This window comes from Oscarella lobularis, chromosome 9 (genome assembly GCF_947507565.1).
Source record: "Oscarella lobularis chromosome 9, ooOscLobu1.1, whole genome shotgun sequence".
Classification (NCBI taxonomy): domain Eukaryota; kingdom Metazoa; phylum Porifera; class Homoscleromorpha; order Homosclerophorida; family Oscarellidae; genus Oscarella; species Oscarella lobularis.
Window position 1 is genome coordinate 2,093,843 of NC_089183.1, and position 16,150 is coordinate 2,109,992.

General features: G+C 48.2%; 1 protein-coding gene, 1 long non-coding RNA gene and 1 pseudogene across 2 annotated transcripts; 2 read left to right on the forward strand and 1 right to left on the reverse strand.

Moving 5' to 3' along the window:
* Positions 1-8,584: 8,584 nt before the first annotated feature.
* On the reverse strand, positions 8,585-9,556 carry LOC136191418 (uncharacterized; annotated as a pseudogene).
* A 4,529-nt stretch (positions 9,557-14,085) lies between these two features.
* On the forward strand, positions 14,086-14,794 carry LOC136190977 (uncharacterized). Its single transcript, XR_010670697.1, has 3 exons — positions 14,086-14,221; positions 14,279-14,447; positions 14,503-14,794. It is a non-coding gene; the product is annotated as an uncharacterized lncRNA (long non-coding RNA).
* A 261-nt stretch (positions 14,795-15,055) lies between these two features.
* On the forward strand, positions 15,056-15,592 carry LOC136191419 (G2/M phase-specific E3 ubiquitin-protein ligase-like; the record flags this gene model as incomplete). The annotated part of the gene is made up of 2 exons (XM_065979744.1): positions 15,056-15,226; positions 15,275-15,592. Coding segments are annotated over exons 1-2 (459 nt in total), but the record flags the coding sequence as incomplete, so codon positions are not given.
* Positions 15,593-16,150: the final 558 nt, after the last annotated feature.

The following is a 16,150-nucleotide window of genomic DNA, read 5'->3' on the forward strand; positions in this document are numbered from 1 at the left end:
ATTGGAGCGACGCGCCAATTATAAGGCTGAGTGTGGGCGGGGGCTATTCAGTCCGTCTACTACAGCGCCAGTGAGAATGTGGCGCCTACGCCTATCGTGGTTCTCCACTTTTTCTTTGCATTCTTCCAATTTCACTCCGCTATGGACGCCACGGACAACGCTGCAGACGGTCCCGATGCGCAGGAAGGCGTCAAGCTCAAGATCAACCTCCCCAGGCAGTAGCGCTCGGCGTCCTGGAGCAATCGATCGCGCGGGCAGTAGAGGCGAGTTTTACAGCCCGCGAGGCGCTCAACGCAGGAACGGCTCCGCCAGCACCGCCTAACATCGCGCTAGCGCCAGCCGCCCCGTAGACGCCCGCCGTGCTTCGCGCCCTTGTAGGATAAAGTCTTCCGCCTCCCCAGCCAGGTTGGCCCGCTCCAGGTGAGACGCCAAAACTCCGCCCATTCCCGTGGGAACTCCGCGAGTCGCGATATCCTCCCACGGTCTAAGCCCCTATGTTGACCGCTAAGCAAGCCGGTGGCCTGCGATCGTTTTCTTCTCCCCCGCGGCGAAACGATGTTATCCGCTGCCCCGCGCTGACCAATTGTCTTTCTTTTTCGTTGGTAGCCTTAGGTGCTCTACCGCCCGCAGTAGCGATTGCTGGCTTAGCAGTTGCCCGCAATGCGCCCGCAGCTGGCGTTGCTGCAACAGCACTCCCCCCTTTCTCTCTCGGTGACGGATTTACTTTCAATCACCGCCTTGTGGCCCGCATTCGCGCCGAAAGAGTTTTTTGACATGGCAGAGCTTCTCCCCGACAACGAGGAACTCCTCCAGCGCGAGGCGGCAATGTTTGCTGAGCGCGAGCGCGCCCCGTGCTGCGCCAGATCCCGTCGATCCTGAGCTGGGCTCGCTGCTTCTGCGCTTACCCCGCCGTTCGCTGCTCTGGCGCCCGGTCCGGCGGGCACCACTTTTGGGTGTACTTGCGCCTAATCCTACAAAAAGCAGCTTGCAAAGGCTGCGATGGCTGGCGCCTTTAGGACGCACGCTTCTGGAAGCTTGCCGCAGCCGACGCCACGGCAAACTGAGGCGTTGTTTCACCAGGACTCTACGCTCAGACGTTTGTTGCGCTGGGCCGCCTTGCCGTCTCGAGCTGCGTTCATTGCCTCGATCGTGTCGCTGCCGACTGCGCGCTCGCCCCGCTGGTACCCGTTGCAAAACCAAAAGTTCTAACAACGGCTCGCAGCCAGCGTGAGCGTGCGCCGGCCGACAAGCCCATCAGTTGTTCGTACAACGCCGGACGCTGCACGATCCGTGATTGCTCCTTCCGCCACGTCTGGGCTAATTGCAAGGGTCAACACCGCAGTCGCGACTGCGGGGAGGACTCTGAGGCAAAGCGCCCTCGATCGCCGCGCTTTGAGAAGACAAACAGAGAGCATCCCTCCGAAGCAAACATGTGTTGCATGGTCGCATGCTTGGGTTGTGAGGTTCAGTGCCCGCTCCTTTTTCTTTGCTCTTGTGTCTGTCGGTCGTAGGAGACTTGTCCCCTCCTCTGTGCCTTTCCGCTGCTGCGCCACTTGTGTTGTTGCTGGGCGTAGACGCAAAGGCGTGAAAGCCGTGTTATCAGAAGAAAAAATGATTGTTGCATTAATTGGCGGACTCTCCTGCAACCGCTGGTGTGCTTTAATGACGTTCCTTCCCCCTCCGGAATTTTCTCCCAGCAGTTAAAGTTCTCCGAAAGATAGTTACCCGTGCTCAATTACCTAGGGCCGCTGCTCTCACTAGCAAGCAATAGGCTCTGCAACGTGTTTAATAGACGCTATCGCTACATGAACGACTTAGCACGCTTCGATGCGTGAGCGCCGCGACCGCGCCGTCGCCTTCCAGCCCGTTTTCGCCGCGTCGCGACGCCGGTTGACCTATTGCAGTGGCGTGCGCTCCTCCGTACTCACCCAGACTCGCGTTTCGTTGACTACGTGGTACGGGAATTTGAGCACGATTTTCGTATATGTCTTGGATCTTCCCCCCATCGCCGGACGGCTCAAAATTTCCGATCGGCAGCCATGCACGCGAGTGTTGTGCAAGGGTATTTCTGCGGTGAACTTGAGGCAGGGCGAATCGTTTGCCCAGTCGCGTCTCAGTGGGTGGAGCACGTGAGCCCATACGGCGTCATCCCTAAGCCGCACCAACCTGGCCGTTGGCGACTCATCACCGATCTCTTCGCTCCGCGCGGAAGCATGTGAACTACGGAATTGACTCGAACCTATGCTCGCTTTCTTTTGCGCGAATCGACGATGCCGTTGCGATCGCCCACGATGTTGGCGCGGGCTGCCTCCTCGCGAAGCTGGATCTACACGCCGCTTACCGTCAGGTGCCCGCTCACCCAGAGGACCGCCCGTTTCTCGCCATGCGCTGGCAGGATCAGTTTTTTCTCGACGCGGCCCTCCCGTTTGGTCTGCGGTCAGCGCCTAAGATTTTATCGGCGGTAGCTGACGCTGTTTTATGGATCATGGCTCGTAGCGGCGTGTCGCACCGCCTTCACTACTTAGACGATTTTCTGTTCCTTGGCCATTTGAGATCCGGCAAATGCGCGCGCAATTTAGCAATGGCGCTGTCGTCCTGCAGTTCTCTGAGCCTTCCCGTGGCTCCGCACAAGGTCGAAGGACCGTCGTCGACCCTTGTTTTTCTTGGCATCAAGATAGACACGGTGAGCGGCGTCTTACGATTGCCGGCCGTCAAATAGCAGCGCTTACGCCTTTCCCTACGACGTTTTATCTCAGCGCACGCCTGTACGAAGGGACAGCTCCTGTCTCTCGTCTGCCTTTTGCATCACGCGGCCACAGTTGTGCGTTCGGGTCGCTCGTTCACTCGTCGGATAATTGATTTGTCGGCTAGCACTGCTCAGCTTGACTCGAAGCTGCGTCTGAACCGCGACGCAAGAGCCGACTTGGCGTGGTGGGACGCTTTTTTCGGTGTCTGGATTGGCGTCAGACTGATGTCGTCAATCGGAACGCAGACCCACGCAATTTGCGTTCAGTCAGACGCCTCCGGTTTGTGGGGCTGCGGAGCGGCGCTCGTCTTGTCTGGCCGCCACGCTATTTTTCCCATAGGTGGTCACACGCTTGGATAAAAAATCTATCGCCCCTAAAGAGATGTTTTCCATTCATTCTAGTGGCAGCGTGCCTTTGGGGAGCCGAGTGGCGCGGACAAACAATTTTAATTGAGTCTGATAACACAACGGTCGTTGCCGCCGTAGGCAGCGGGACTAGTCGCGACGAGTCACTCATGCCTCTCCTCCGCACTCTGCATTACGTTATGGCCAAAAGCGGATGTGTCATGCGAGCGCGGCACATCCCGGGCAACCTAAACACCTTTGAGGACGCACTCTCTCAAGGTCATCTCGAGGTCACCCCTTTACGGCTTTTACTTCGTATTCGCAGGTACCGGTCGACCTCCCTCGGCCTGTCATTTACTTCCTCGACCACCTACTCTTGACTGCGCCGGATTGGATGTCGGAGACTCGGAGGAGGCAGTTAGGCGATATACGGCGTTCGCCCTAGCGCCGGCGACATGGCGGGCGTACGCAGCGGGTCAGCAGCGCTTTCTGTGATGCAACCAACACGCCATTATCTGCCGGTTCAGGGGGCAACCTTTTGTCTCTGGGCGGCCGCTCTCACCGACGAAGGCCTACAATACAAGACCATCTGAGGCTATCTAGCTGCGGTCCGCAACCTTCATATTACCAGTGGCTTTTCAGACCCAATCGTGCCCAAGCGTCTACGGCTGGATCTCGTCTTGCGCGGTATTCAGCGAGAGCGCGCCAAAACCGCAAGGCTTGACTCTCGGCAGCCATAACACAGGCCATCCTCCGTCAAATTAGGGGCGTTTGGTCGCATCGCGCAGCTTCAACATTTCTATGTTATGGGCTGCCGTCTGCACAGGATTCTTTGGCTGCCTTCGCCCAGATGAGTTTACGACCGATGGTTCCTTTGACCCGGCGCGCCACCTCTCGCCGCAAGACTTCCTCGTCGACTGGGCGGCCAAACCCTCGTGGGTTCGCCTTAAAATCAAGTCGTCTAAATCGGATCAGCTTGGTGTTGGCGCGTATGTCTTCCTCGACCGTACCGCCGACGACCTCCGGTCCCGTCGGTGCGCTTCTTGCCAACGTGGTGCGTCGGAGCATGGCCGAAAGGCCCTCTCTTCCGCTTTGCTGACGGCCACCCGCTCTCTCGCGCGCAGTTGGTAGAACGCCTCCGCCGTGCTCACAGACGCAGGCTTCTCGACAGCTTTGTTTGGAGGACACAGTTTACGCATTGGCACCGCTACAACGGCCGCGGCGCGTGGCATTGGCGACGAGCGCATTCGGCGGTTTGGCCGCTGAAGGAGCAACTGTTATATGCGGTACATTTGTCTTGAGGCCGATGTTCGCGCTCCGCTCAGCGCTACCCTCTCTAAGTAGTTGGCTAGAAAGCCTGCGATGCGTTGGTGTTTCGTCTGTTTGTGTTAGATGATAGCGTCTCTCTGCCTTGCAATCAGGTTGTCGTCTCCCCCTTTTTTCCCCGGCTGGGTTTACCGCGTACGCCGCACATTTTTGTCCAGCGACGGTCTTGTTCCCGCGTTCCTTCCTTGAGCCCTGCTGCGTTCGTGCCGGACTGTCCGGTTGGGCGAAACCCCGGCCTGAAGCCGGGTGTCTCTGGGGATAGTGTGGACTGGTGGGCGTTATAGCCGATCAATGTCCCGGACTCGGTAGTTCGCCTTGTAGGCTTCCGGGTCCGCGAAATAGAACCGGATTTCCGGGACAGCCCCAGATATCCGGCCCAGCCGCCCCCTTACACCGGCAAGCACCTTCGCCCAGCAGGCGCAGCCGTTGGATCACGAAGGCTCGACCGTGTCTCGGTCCCCCAACGGATATCAATGTAACTGTTGGGAAAGATGTCAATTGATAACATGACTCTGAGACGAATCAGAGACTGCAGCCCAGTTTGGCGAAGCCCGCTGCTTATTGGTCGACTCCATAACAACCTAGGCCCAACCACGCCTTATCCACGCCTCACAAACTCCAGCGTGTTATCCAGGCTCACGCAGTAAGAGCCGCCCGGATAACAGGCTGGATACGAGCCTAGCCGGCCGAGGACATCGATCTCGACAGCAGTAGCAGTGAAGACGAAGAAACTAACAAAACCACCGGACTGGCTCCTCCACCCACATATTCTCTTCAACGAAAACGGGGAAGCAAGCAAGCAAGGTCGTTTCGTGTCCAGTGGCTAATTAGGCGCCCCTGTTTGCAGCATAATCCGGATAAACAGATGGTGTCCTGGACGCAGTCTCTTTTTCTTCCTATAAAAAAATTTTTGTTTTAGAATTTAATATTGACTAGTTTTGAGAGTCGCTTTCAAACAAGCGAGAGAATCTCGAGTCGACACAAGCGCAGTGTTTTGAATTATGCAGACCAGCTTTGCCTACCATTGGCCGGACCACAAGCCGGACCACGAGAGAGAAAACCAGTTTGCAAATACAATAACATAATCCTGAACAGACGCAAGCTATCGAAAAAGAAGAACCACGAAATACATAACAAACACTCAATGCGATTATTTTTGGTCACTCGATCTCGTCCTGCATGCTCAGTCTTCTTGGTGCAATGGACATGCCTTCATGATTTCGTCGAAACGGTCTTCTAAATCTGCTGGAATTGAGAGCCCAGAAACAACATCGGCGCCGAACTCTTTTCTCATCAGGCACAAAGGACACAAAATACTTCTGAGCGTCAAATCCGCTGCAAAAGTATGCTAGATGGTTTAAGCCAAAAGCAGAAACAGCGGGAAATTCAGTGCAGTAGCAAATCCTCACCAAAGGCACAAGCGTTGTGTAATGATAGCAGTCAGAGTAATATAGGCTGCCTCCAGCTGTGCGTTCAAGAAAGCCTTCTTTAATTAATATCACTGTTATAAAACAAATTAGCAACCAGAGCATCCTCTGTTTCGACATCGTGAGGCCAAATCAAGATCACCGCGATCCTTGCGATAAAAATAATAATGCGAGCCTTTCAGAACCGATTCTGCCAAATTGTACACAGTTTGAGGGACTTAGAAGAAAGAACAAAAGAGATTCGGCAGCCCATTGCAGAGTGAACAACACAGAGCACGAACAGTTGAATAAGTCAACTGACTCATTCAGCAAGATTTCATAATACAAATGAGACTCGCAATCGACGACATAGCTTAGACAAGCACCAATTGCCAATTGAGAAAGATTGCCTTTATTTAATTAAAGTCAGGTTTCGACGATCGATTGCTGAAAGTTTGAAACTTTGAAGATTTGTCCGGGAAAGTGCCGATGAATGTCGCAAAAGCAGAGGATGCGAACAAATCAACGGAGAGAAATTAGGAACAGTTGAAAACAGAGCTTCGAGAAAATAAAGACAATATGCGCTCCTCTTCGTGCCATCAGACACAAAGTCCCAAAACGGAAGAAAAATCCTTGGATTAAGAAATTGCCAAAAAAGATGTTCTAGCAGGCCACAAACACGGTGGCCTACAACAAGAGTCCTCTTGTTTCTCCATTAAGACTTTTAATCCTGTGGACCATGTAGCTAAAAAACTGAGCGGATCATTGCTATCTTGAAATCCTTTTCAGTCTGAATGCGAAGAAGTCCAGCGTAAAGCATTGACAAAATTGGAGCAGCAATCGTTTCATCGCTGCACTCAAAAAACATAGAGAAAGAGCATCAGATAAAGAAGCGTAATTTCTCAAAGCGTGCTTGCCCAGCGAAAGGTCTGGTACGGCTCCGCCCCAAATGTTCCTGAGAGCCAATTAGCGAAGGTGTGTCCTTACGCGCGTTAGCATCAACTCGGCGCGTACTTCAAACTCCAATGGCGCAGCTTTCACGCGTTCGTTCTTGTGTCAGTGGCAACGAACTCGAGGCAGAGGTGACGAAAGCCTTAGCGGAGCGTCTTCGGCTTCCCCGTTTTTGAGACGGGCAAATGAGAGCTGCGATTGCCGTCTTGAATGGTCACGATGTCGTTGTTACGATAGCGACAGGCGCCGGAAAGTCACTTTGTTACATCCTACCGGCAATTTGCCTTAGGGGACTGACGTTAGTTATCAGTCCACTAATAGCTCTGATGGAAGATCAGATTGACATTGTACAAACATCGTTGTTAATAACAGCTATCTGTTACTTCTTAGATAGGAAAATTAAAAGAGAAGCGTGTTCGGGCGCTCAAGATTGACCATGGAACCACAGACGCGGTGGCGTCAATACTGGAGGACCAAGGCCAGTGTATAGGTAATTCTTATACTGTCAATAACCAGCTGACAGTAGAACTGTTTTTGATGTCCCAGCTTTCGCTTCGCCAGAAGTGATTTCTTCCAAGATTTGAAAACAAGCATTGGCAAAGCGTTTTGCGTCTTTGGTCAAATTCGTTGCATTTGACGAAGCTCATCTTGTTTCCACATGGGGAGCAACATTTCGGTCGTCTTACAATGACCTAACGTTCTTGCGAAGCCTTTTCCCGTCCGTTCCCTTCATTGCTCTTTCAGCCACTTTGCCTCCATCAGTCCGCTCAGTGTTATCAAGAGCTGTTGGAATTCGCAAAGATCACGAATTCATAAGCCTGCCCTAGATCGAAAAAACTTGTTTCACGCTGTGAAAACAGGAAGGTCTACAATGCAATTTCAAAGCTGTTGTTGCCTGCATTATAGATTCTGAGGATACATATAGCTGACGTTCCAAAGTGTTTGATATTTTGCCCGACTAAAGAAATGTGCCACGACGTATACACCTATTTGTGGAAGTCCATTCCTCCAGAAAGTATCCATAAAAGAAGATGGATGACGGTGTATCATGCCGTTATTAGTGAAAAGGGAAGACTAAAAGTCAACAAGACTTTAGTCCCTTAGTTGTGAAGATAATAATAGCAACGTCTGCATTTGGTCTCGGAGTGGACATAAATGATATAACTTACGTCATGCTCTACGGAATTCCCAGTGACGAATTGCAGCTTTGTCCGCTATTTGGAAGACGAGGGTGAGATCCTGCACTGCGTTGCTGTTGCATTCTGCAATTTCAGTCGCGGAGCTAAAGAGGGCAGACGGAAATTTGCAATTGTTTTCCTCTGGGGAGTTATGCCTGAGAGGGGTAATTCTACGACATATTCTTCATTCTCAAGAAATAGCCGACGTTCCACCTCACGACTGCTGCTGCGTGTGCTCTGAAGGAAAATGGTGGGTGCCTCTGGCTTTCAAACGCGCCAATAATATTGGCGAACGCTCAGCTAAGCAAAGCCACCCAAGTCTTTCTGTTCCTAGAAAAACTGAACGGCAAATAAAAAAAGTCGTAAGAGAAGACCTACTCGAGTACAGATTGTCTTTATACTCTAAAGAGAACCTTTACAGAGGAATTGATGGCTTTTTTTCCTGTGAATTTAATAGAGAAAATTGAGAAAGGCCACTTTCGTATAGAAACGTGTGAAGATCGCAACAAATTACTAAAGAAATTGCTCCTAAAGTTCTTCAAATAATTCAGAAAGCTGAACGAATGGACAATCGTACCACCATGTTCTATTGACAAACGACGTCTAATTCGTGCATCTGAAATAAAAACTTATTAACAGCTGTCTTCATGAGCAATGTCTCTGATAGTCGTAGTATCCCGAAGATACTTTATCAGCCACTGGTCTCCAACTGCTTTGACAAGACCTTTTGAATACGGTGCAAAGTACTTTTCGCCGTTTCGTTCAAGATTGACTTTTGTGACGCTCTTTTCATTTAAACATGTCACTATTTCGGTGACGTCACCTTTGCTTTCGCAGATGTTATGTCGCTGAGGAACCTTCGAACACTGGAAAGTGCTCTTACAGAGTGAAGCAGCTTCTTGTAGGTCTTGTGCAGCGAGACTTATATTTCGCAGATGCTTCTCTGACGCATTTGCTCCTGATGAGCGCAGAGCACTTTTCAGAATTAAATTATGGTGCTAAATGGCTTGATCAATTGCCTTCCCCTTTCCCGCCATACCAGAGACATTGACGGTACGATTGTGGGTGACAACAAAGGCAACAGCGGCGGAGAAATTGGACTTTAAACTAGCCAGCATGTTTGCCGCTTCTCTGCTGTAGTTCTTTCTTGCCGTAGCAAGAAAGTACGGCAGCCACCATTTCCAATGCATTATTATTGCTGGTTCATCCTCATACCGAACAGCATGTCGAAGATCTCTATAGAGTAAGCCAGCGTGCAACAGCGAACGATGATCGGAGTATTCAGAGTCACATTCGCCAGCATCACCGTTCCTAGGAATAGACACGACGCGACATACAAAGGCTGTCGCTACTTCCTTCATTGTTTCAAAGCTGTAAGGCTTTGAGTGTTTCCGCACTTCTTCATCAGATTCAAGAAAATTTGATAGCGACAAACAAAGAAAGCCATCTACTACATCTTGGATGAATTCGTCGCACGCCTGAAAATTTTTTCAATCTGCGCTTACATTTCCACGATTCAAGAGATTTTTGATATGACTTAGCGAACCAATTCTGTCGGTTCGTTTCCAGAATAGGAGGAATATAACTCTCAAACATTCCCACATAAAGAAGTCTTCGGGTACCTCATTAACCCATTCAAGTCGCTCAAATGCATCGTAATCACAAATTCGCCTCTGTTTAGCATCGCGAATATTTGAGCATGTTTTCTGATCACCAACGATAACTTCGGGCCTCTCCCCTGTCCACCCTAAGTCTTTCGCAGACTGTGTAAGAATTTCGACGTTATTGTCAATGGTTCCTTCGTCAACATCCATTAGGGCAAGACTACAGATTGTACTTTTAGATGTTGGGTGCTCTTCTCTCTTGTCCTTGAAGTCTACGTTCTCAAAAGAATCAAAATAAAGCGACAGACACCTCATGACGTGAACTACAGCTCGATCGCCAAATGTCTTTTCATCTTCTGATGAGGGTAAAATATCTTCCGGAAGAAGTGAGCGTCGAGACGCCTGGGGCCCGTTTCCAAGCGCCAGCACCTCTTCGGGCGGCATGTTTTGAATAGAAACAGATAGGCGGCTAGTGAAGTCCCATGACTCAGTGTGACGAAGTTTACGCTCGTGTCTAACTTTTTTCTGAAAGTTCACGTTGTCGTACACGAGCATAAACCTTCCCGGGTGGGCACGAAACATTCTCTCTCTTTCACAGGCCAAATTTTGAAGCATATCCAGTGTTTGAGAGTAGCTTACGCAAAGACCTGTGTGATTCAGCAGCGTGAAAATATGCTTGTTTGCGGCATAAGAAAGAAGCATGAAGCTGAGAAGCATTTGAATTCCACGTACTCGACTGTCTCATTTTCTACCTAATATTGCAAGTACGCCCAAAGTCTTTGGTGAAGTCGCTAGAGTTGATTCGTGGCAGTCTGAGGACGAACCAATGGATGATATAAAATGGCTCACATTTGGACATTTCCTGGAAATTCCGAAAGAAGGCTGCTTAGAGAATAGTCTCTAAGTAGATCTGTGAAACTGCCGCTGCCTGCAAAAAGGCCGTGAGATGTATGGCGGTATATTTGTGTCAAAAATAAGAGCTTGAAGTAACAACAGGACTTCGAAGCAACAACGTTGTTGTTATGTTCAAAGCAACAACGTTTCGGTGTTGTTGTTTCGAAGTCATGCTGTTGTTGCTTCGAAGTGCTATATTGTTGTTGCTTCGAAGTGCTATTGTTGCTTCGAAGTCATGTTGTTGTTGCTTCGAAGTGCTATTGTTGCTTCGAAGTCATGTTGTTGTTGCTTCGAAGTGCTGTTGTTGCTTCGAAGTCATGCTGTTGTTGCTTCGAAGTGCTATATTGTTGTTGCTTCGAAGTGCTATTGTTGCTTCGAAGTCATGTTGTTGTTGCTTCGAAGTGCTATTGTTGCTTCGAAGTCATGTTGTTGTTGCTTCGAAGTGCTGTTGTTGCTTCGAAGTCATGTTGTTGTTGCTTCGAAGTGCTATTGTTGCTTCGAAGTCATGTTGTTGTTTCTTCGAAGTGCTATTGTTGCTTCGAAGTCATGTTGTTGTTGCTTCGAAGTACTATTGTTGCTTCGAAGTACTGTTGTTGCTTCGAAGTACTGTTGTTGCTTCGAAGTACTGTTGTTGCTTCGAATTAAGTGCTGTAACAAATGCACGAATAATGAAAAACGCATGCGCAGCAGAAATGGCTGATTTTCCACGCGCAAAGGAGGCTCTCTTGAATCGCTTAGAGGCAATTCTGGCCGACGTTAACAACTTTTTCGATGCAGCAGCTTTTCCTGACTTCATTGAGAGCATTCGCACTCGTTTTCAAAGCCTATTTAGGACGGCAATGAACATAAATGCTACAGTTACTCTTCCAGAGAGTGTCTTTGAACAAATTGCGCAAAGCATTGCTTTGCTGGACAGTCAGCCAGAAATTGAAGACGGCTCGTCTACCTCCTACCACTGTGAAGTGAAAAGCACGGGCGAGAGAGGAAGAAGTCGTTTTGTCATAACGAGGGATCAGCTGGAGTACTTATTAGCGAACGATTTCAGTATTTCAAAAATTGCGTTACTTTTGGGAGTGTCTCCATCGACGATTCGCCGCCGCATGGCGCAGTTTGGCATTAGTGTTGCGGATACCTACACCGTCGTATCGGATGAGCAGTTGACTGAAGAGATTCGAGACGTAAAGACTAATCATCCCAACAGCGGATATCGGGCTGCGTGGAGTCAACTCCGTTCGAAAGGCATCAAAGTTCCTGTTCACAGAGTGAGGCTACTTTGCCTGCGCATTGATCCTGTTGGAGTAGCAACGCGCTGAATGTCGACCATTGAGCGACGAACGTATAGAGTTGCAGGTCCTAATTCTCTTTGGCACATCGACGGCAACCATAAGCTGATACGGTTAGAATCAATGTATTCAAATTTAGATAAATTATTCTTTTTTTAGGTGGCGCATTGTTGTACACGGCGGCATTGATGGATTTAGCCGACGAATTGTCTTCATGCATTGTTCGGCAAACAATAAAGCTACTACCGTTTATCACTACTTTTAGAAGAGCTGCTCGCCGTTTCGGTCTTCCTTCGAGAGTCAGATCGGATCGAGGAGGCGAAAATCGGTTTGTATCACTTTACATGCTGTCTCATCCTCTCAGGGGTCCTCGACGTGGAAGTTTTATAACGGGACGCTCAGTTCATAATCAACAAATAGAGCGCTTTTGGCGCGACTATTTCTATCAGGTACATGGTAATAGCTGCACAGCAACATTTAGAATAACTCGGTTTCTTCAGGTTCGATCTCTTTACTATCAAATTTTTACATTTTTGGAAGATAAGGAAAGACTAGATCCATGTTCTGAAAGGGACTTAGCTTGTCTTCACCACATCTTTATTCCTCGACTAGAACGAGATCTTCAGCAATTTCAAAGCGCTTGGAACCTTCACTCTCTTTCTTCGGAACACTGCAGATTCCCTAATCAATTGTGGATAGAAGGAATGCATTCTTCTGCCAACTCTGGTCTAACGTGCGCAAATGAGCTGTTTCACGCCGTTGGGGACCATGCTTCTAGTTATGATCTCAATGTTGATGGGCTGATCCCTACAAACACTGACGCCGTCGTTGTTCCTGAAGATGACGTGTCACATGAACAGCGTCATTTACTGGAGGCGTCATTCGATCCTTTGGCTGAAAGCAAAATTACGGAATCGACATTTATTTGAATGCTCGCGAAATGCTGTCACAGTAATTTATTAATTCAAACACAAGTTTGTAACCGCACCTTCTACGATTCATCCGCTAGGTATCCGGGACCCAAGTACATTAGGGACACTTCTGCACGTGGCGAGCGCAAAATGAGCAAAAAGTCGCTGAAGAAAGCCCTGTTGGCGTCTTTAGAAAGAATGAAGAAAGATTTGGAAGAGTTAGGCTCAGATAACGACAGCGACGCTGAAGAGGACGGGCTGGATTCGCCGCGAGTAGAACGAAGAAGCGCGACGAGTGGCCATGCGTCCAATAGCCATTCGCTGCAGTTTACACCAAGCTCTGCTTCATACGCAGAGCAGCAAAGGCTTTTTGGGCCAAGAAGAACTTCGTCTGGACGAAAAGGAAAGGGAAAAAAGCGCAGTCACGACGGCGCAATTGGCCAGCGAACGTGGACCCGGAAATTTGTGTGCCTTCGAAACCAAAGTGACTTTTCTGCTCCTAAAGCAGCTGAAAAAGCAGTATTGATGGGAATGAATCTCGGTGAACGACGTCTCACTTTCGGTGTCAAGTCAACCGCGACAGATGTTGACAAGACCCTAAAAGAAGCCTATCCAGCCTTAGCGCTTGTTGGTGGCTACACCCTCTTAGTGACAGACGTCCAACATGGGAACCGGAATCTTATTCCACTGAAGCCGCCTTACGATGTCGCGTCACTGAAATCGCAGAGTGAAAGTCAAAACATTTATATACGGCCTCTTCAGGAGAGCATTCCTAGAAAACATGTGGGCCTTCCAGAAGAAGATAACAAGAAGGTTATAGAGTTGACAATGCCAAGCGCGTCACAGAAGTTATATGGTTTTCTTTTTACTGAAGGAAGCGGTAGAAGACACCTGTCGCAAGTGCCATGCAAAACTTCCAATGGCAAAACTGATCGCACATGTTGGAAACTGTTCAAAGTTTGATAACAGTTTAACCAATTAATTTTTGATGTTAATATTGCTTATTGTAGGCAAGGTGGCAGCGATTTTCGAGTGGTCGCAGAAGCAAGTCCTGAAAAGGTTGATTTGACGAAGGATGATAACGAGATTGAGATGCGCAGCAGCATTCACTCAGAATTGCTTACGCAGGTATGTACTATATGTTTGAAACGGTTTCTCTTTTCAAAAACATTTTTTTAATTTATTGAAGAGGCGAACCCTTATCCGGGAGCAAGACGAAGCATATGCTCTATCTCTTGCTGCCGATGAAGAAAAGGTTCTCAGTTTTGATACTGCTTAGTAGCGCATTGTCTAAATGTGACTTTAGGATCGACAATTTGAACTACATCGAAGAGAAGAATTCGAGCGAGAAGCTGAAAAATCGGCTAGAATTAATGTATGTATTTATGCTCACTACGTAGCTCATTGTGTCTTAAAAAAAATTTAAATATATGATCGAAGACGAAAAAGAAGCTTTTGCTGCTTTGCTGCCAGAGGAACCCTACGACGAGGATTACGACTGCGCGACTGTAAAAGTTAGGCTGCCCTCAAGCACTGAAATAAGCCGCCGCTTTTCATTGCTCACTTGCAACCTAAACGTAAAGTTTTCTCATTACTTTCAGTTTTCTTAGTCACGGGTAATTTGTTTTGTGCAGGACGTACTTGTGTGGGTGGCATCGCACAAAGACTCGCCCGAGATAGACTCCTCACGCCTCATGAATCGAATGAGTCGTGGAAGACCGCAGCCGTTTACGGACATAGACATGACAACTATCGTTATCTGAAGTTTTTGGAGGGGCAACGAATATCAATTTGGTTTGTGTGGTATGCCATGCATTTATCTAGGCAAACACTTTTTTAAGCTTCAGTGCTCTTTTAGACCGTCAAATCTGACAGTGATCCACATGGAAAAGAAGATGTGAAAGAAAATAAAAAGTAATGTTCTTGTGTATGATAGTGTAGCTCAGTTTTCTGCTCTCAGCATTCTTCCAAATGAGTTTCCAAATTTGGAAAGCATAGTGAGACATCTGCAAACTCTCCTCCGAGACACGCCAACTGTAGATGACGATGGGATCATGGACTACACTGAAAGTAAACGTCTCTCCGTCCGTCGAGCATTTCTTTTGCAGGACGCTCTTCTATTTGCGGCTCACAAAAAATTTGATCCAACTCGATATCCAACTGTAGTAGATTTTGAAATTGACTTAGTATTGTTTAAAACTCGTTTATGCAAGTTACCTTTATTGGAGAAGGCGCAGTTGACACAGGAGGATGCCGCCGGGAATTCTGGCGTCTTGTCGCCGAACTGGCGAATGAAAAGTTGTTTTGGGGCAGTGAACATGCTCGCGTTCCCAGACAAGATTCAGCGGCAGTCATTGTAAAAAACAACGATGCGTATCATGCTGTTATATATTAGCGTGTTTAAGGCGAAGCACTTCGAATCTCTGGGAAAGCTCATAGCGATGAGTCTTTCGCAAGACGGATCCGGTTTTCCTTTCCTTTCTGCAACGACGTACAAGTACATTGTTGGAGGAGATATCTCCCGACTAAACCCGACAGACGAAGAAGTCCCCGACATTGAAATTAGGCAACTAGTTGCTCTGGTTAGAAATGCGTCTGCTGTTTAAGAAAAGTAAAACTTTCTGAAATAGATTGTTAATACTGACGACGAGAACACTCTCCGGAACGTTGTTAAGGAGGAGAGCGCAATTGACTTGATTGCAAAAGCAGGCTACAACTGTCCACTTATCTCCATAACGATGGACAAAAAAAAGAACTTGATCAAATGCCTCAGGCTTTGGTCAGCGATTCTCTGTGTTAAAGCCGAATTAGACCAGCTTTGTACTGGGCTGAAAACGATGGGTGTTCTCGATATCATGAAAACACATTCAAAGCAAATAAAACGGTACTTTTGCTTGGGAAAGGAAAAGCTCACGGCAGGTATAGCACTAAAATTTTGCGTAATTGCTTTAGAAGCACTGTTTTAGAAAAACTGTTAAAATTATTTGAAACAGTCGTGTACGTGGAAAAGGGACACAACGAAGAGCAATGGCAGAGCGAAACCGCGACGTACTTGATGTTTGAAAGATATCTTGACAATTGCGAAGGTAATCCGAAATAATAAATTTTACTTACACAAGAAACGTACTTCATAGATTTAACTGATGGATTCTGCTCCTTGGAAGAAGTGCTCGCGTTCTTTACTGGAGCTTCTAGAATTCCACCATTGGGCTTTGGAAAGACAGCGATGCTAAAGTTCTCAAACACGTCAATTCTGCCAACTGCCAACACGTGTTCTGTCGTTTTAACCTTGCCTTCACAACATCCGGATGATGCAACGTTTTTTGAAAAGCTCAATTTTGGACTGGCACACTTTGGCCAAATTTGATTTATCGGCCGCCTCACCTCATTGACACTACTGCAGTGATTACTTGTGTTGTGTTAGGATTGCGTTTCTTAGCTGCAATCACGCTTGTAGCTGCAATCACGCTTGTAGCTTGTTTCTCGAATAAAAATTGCAAAATATC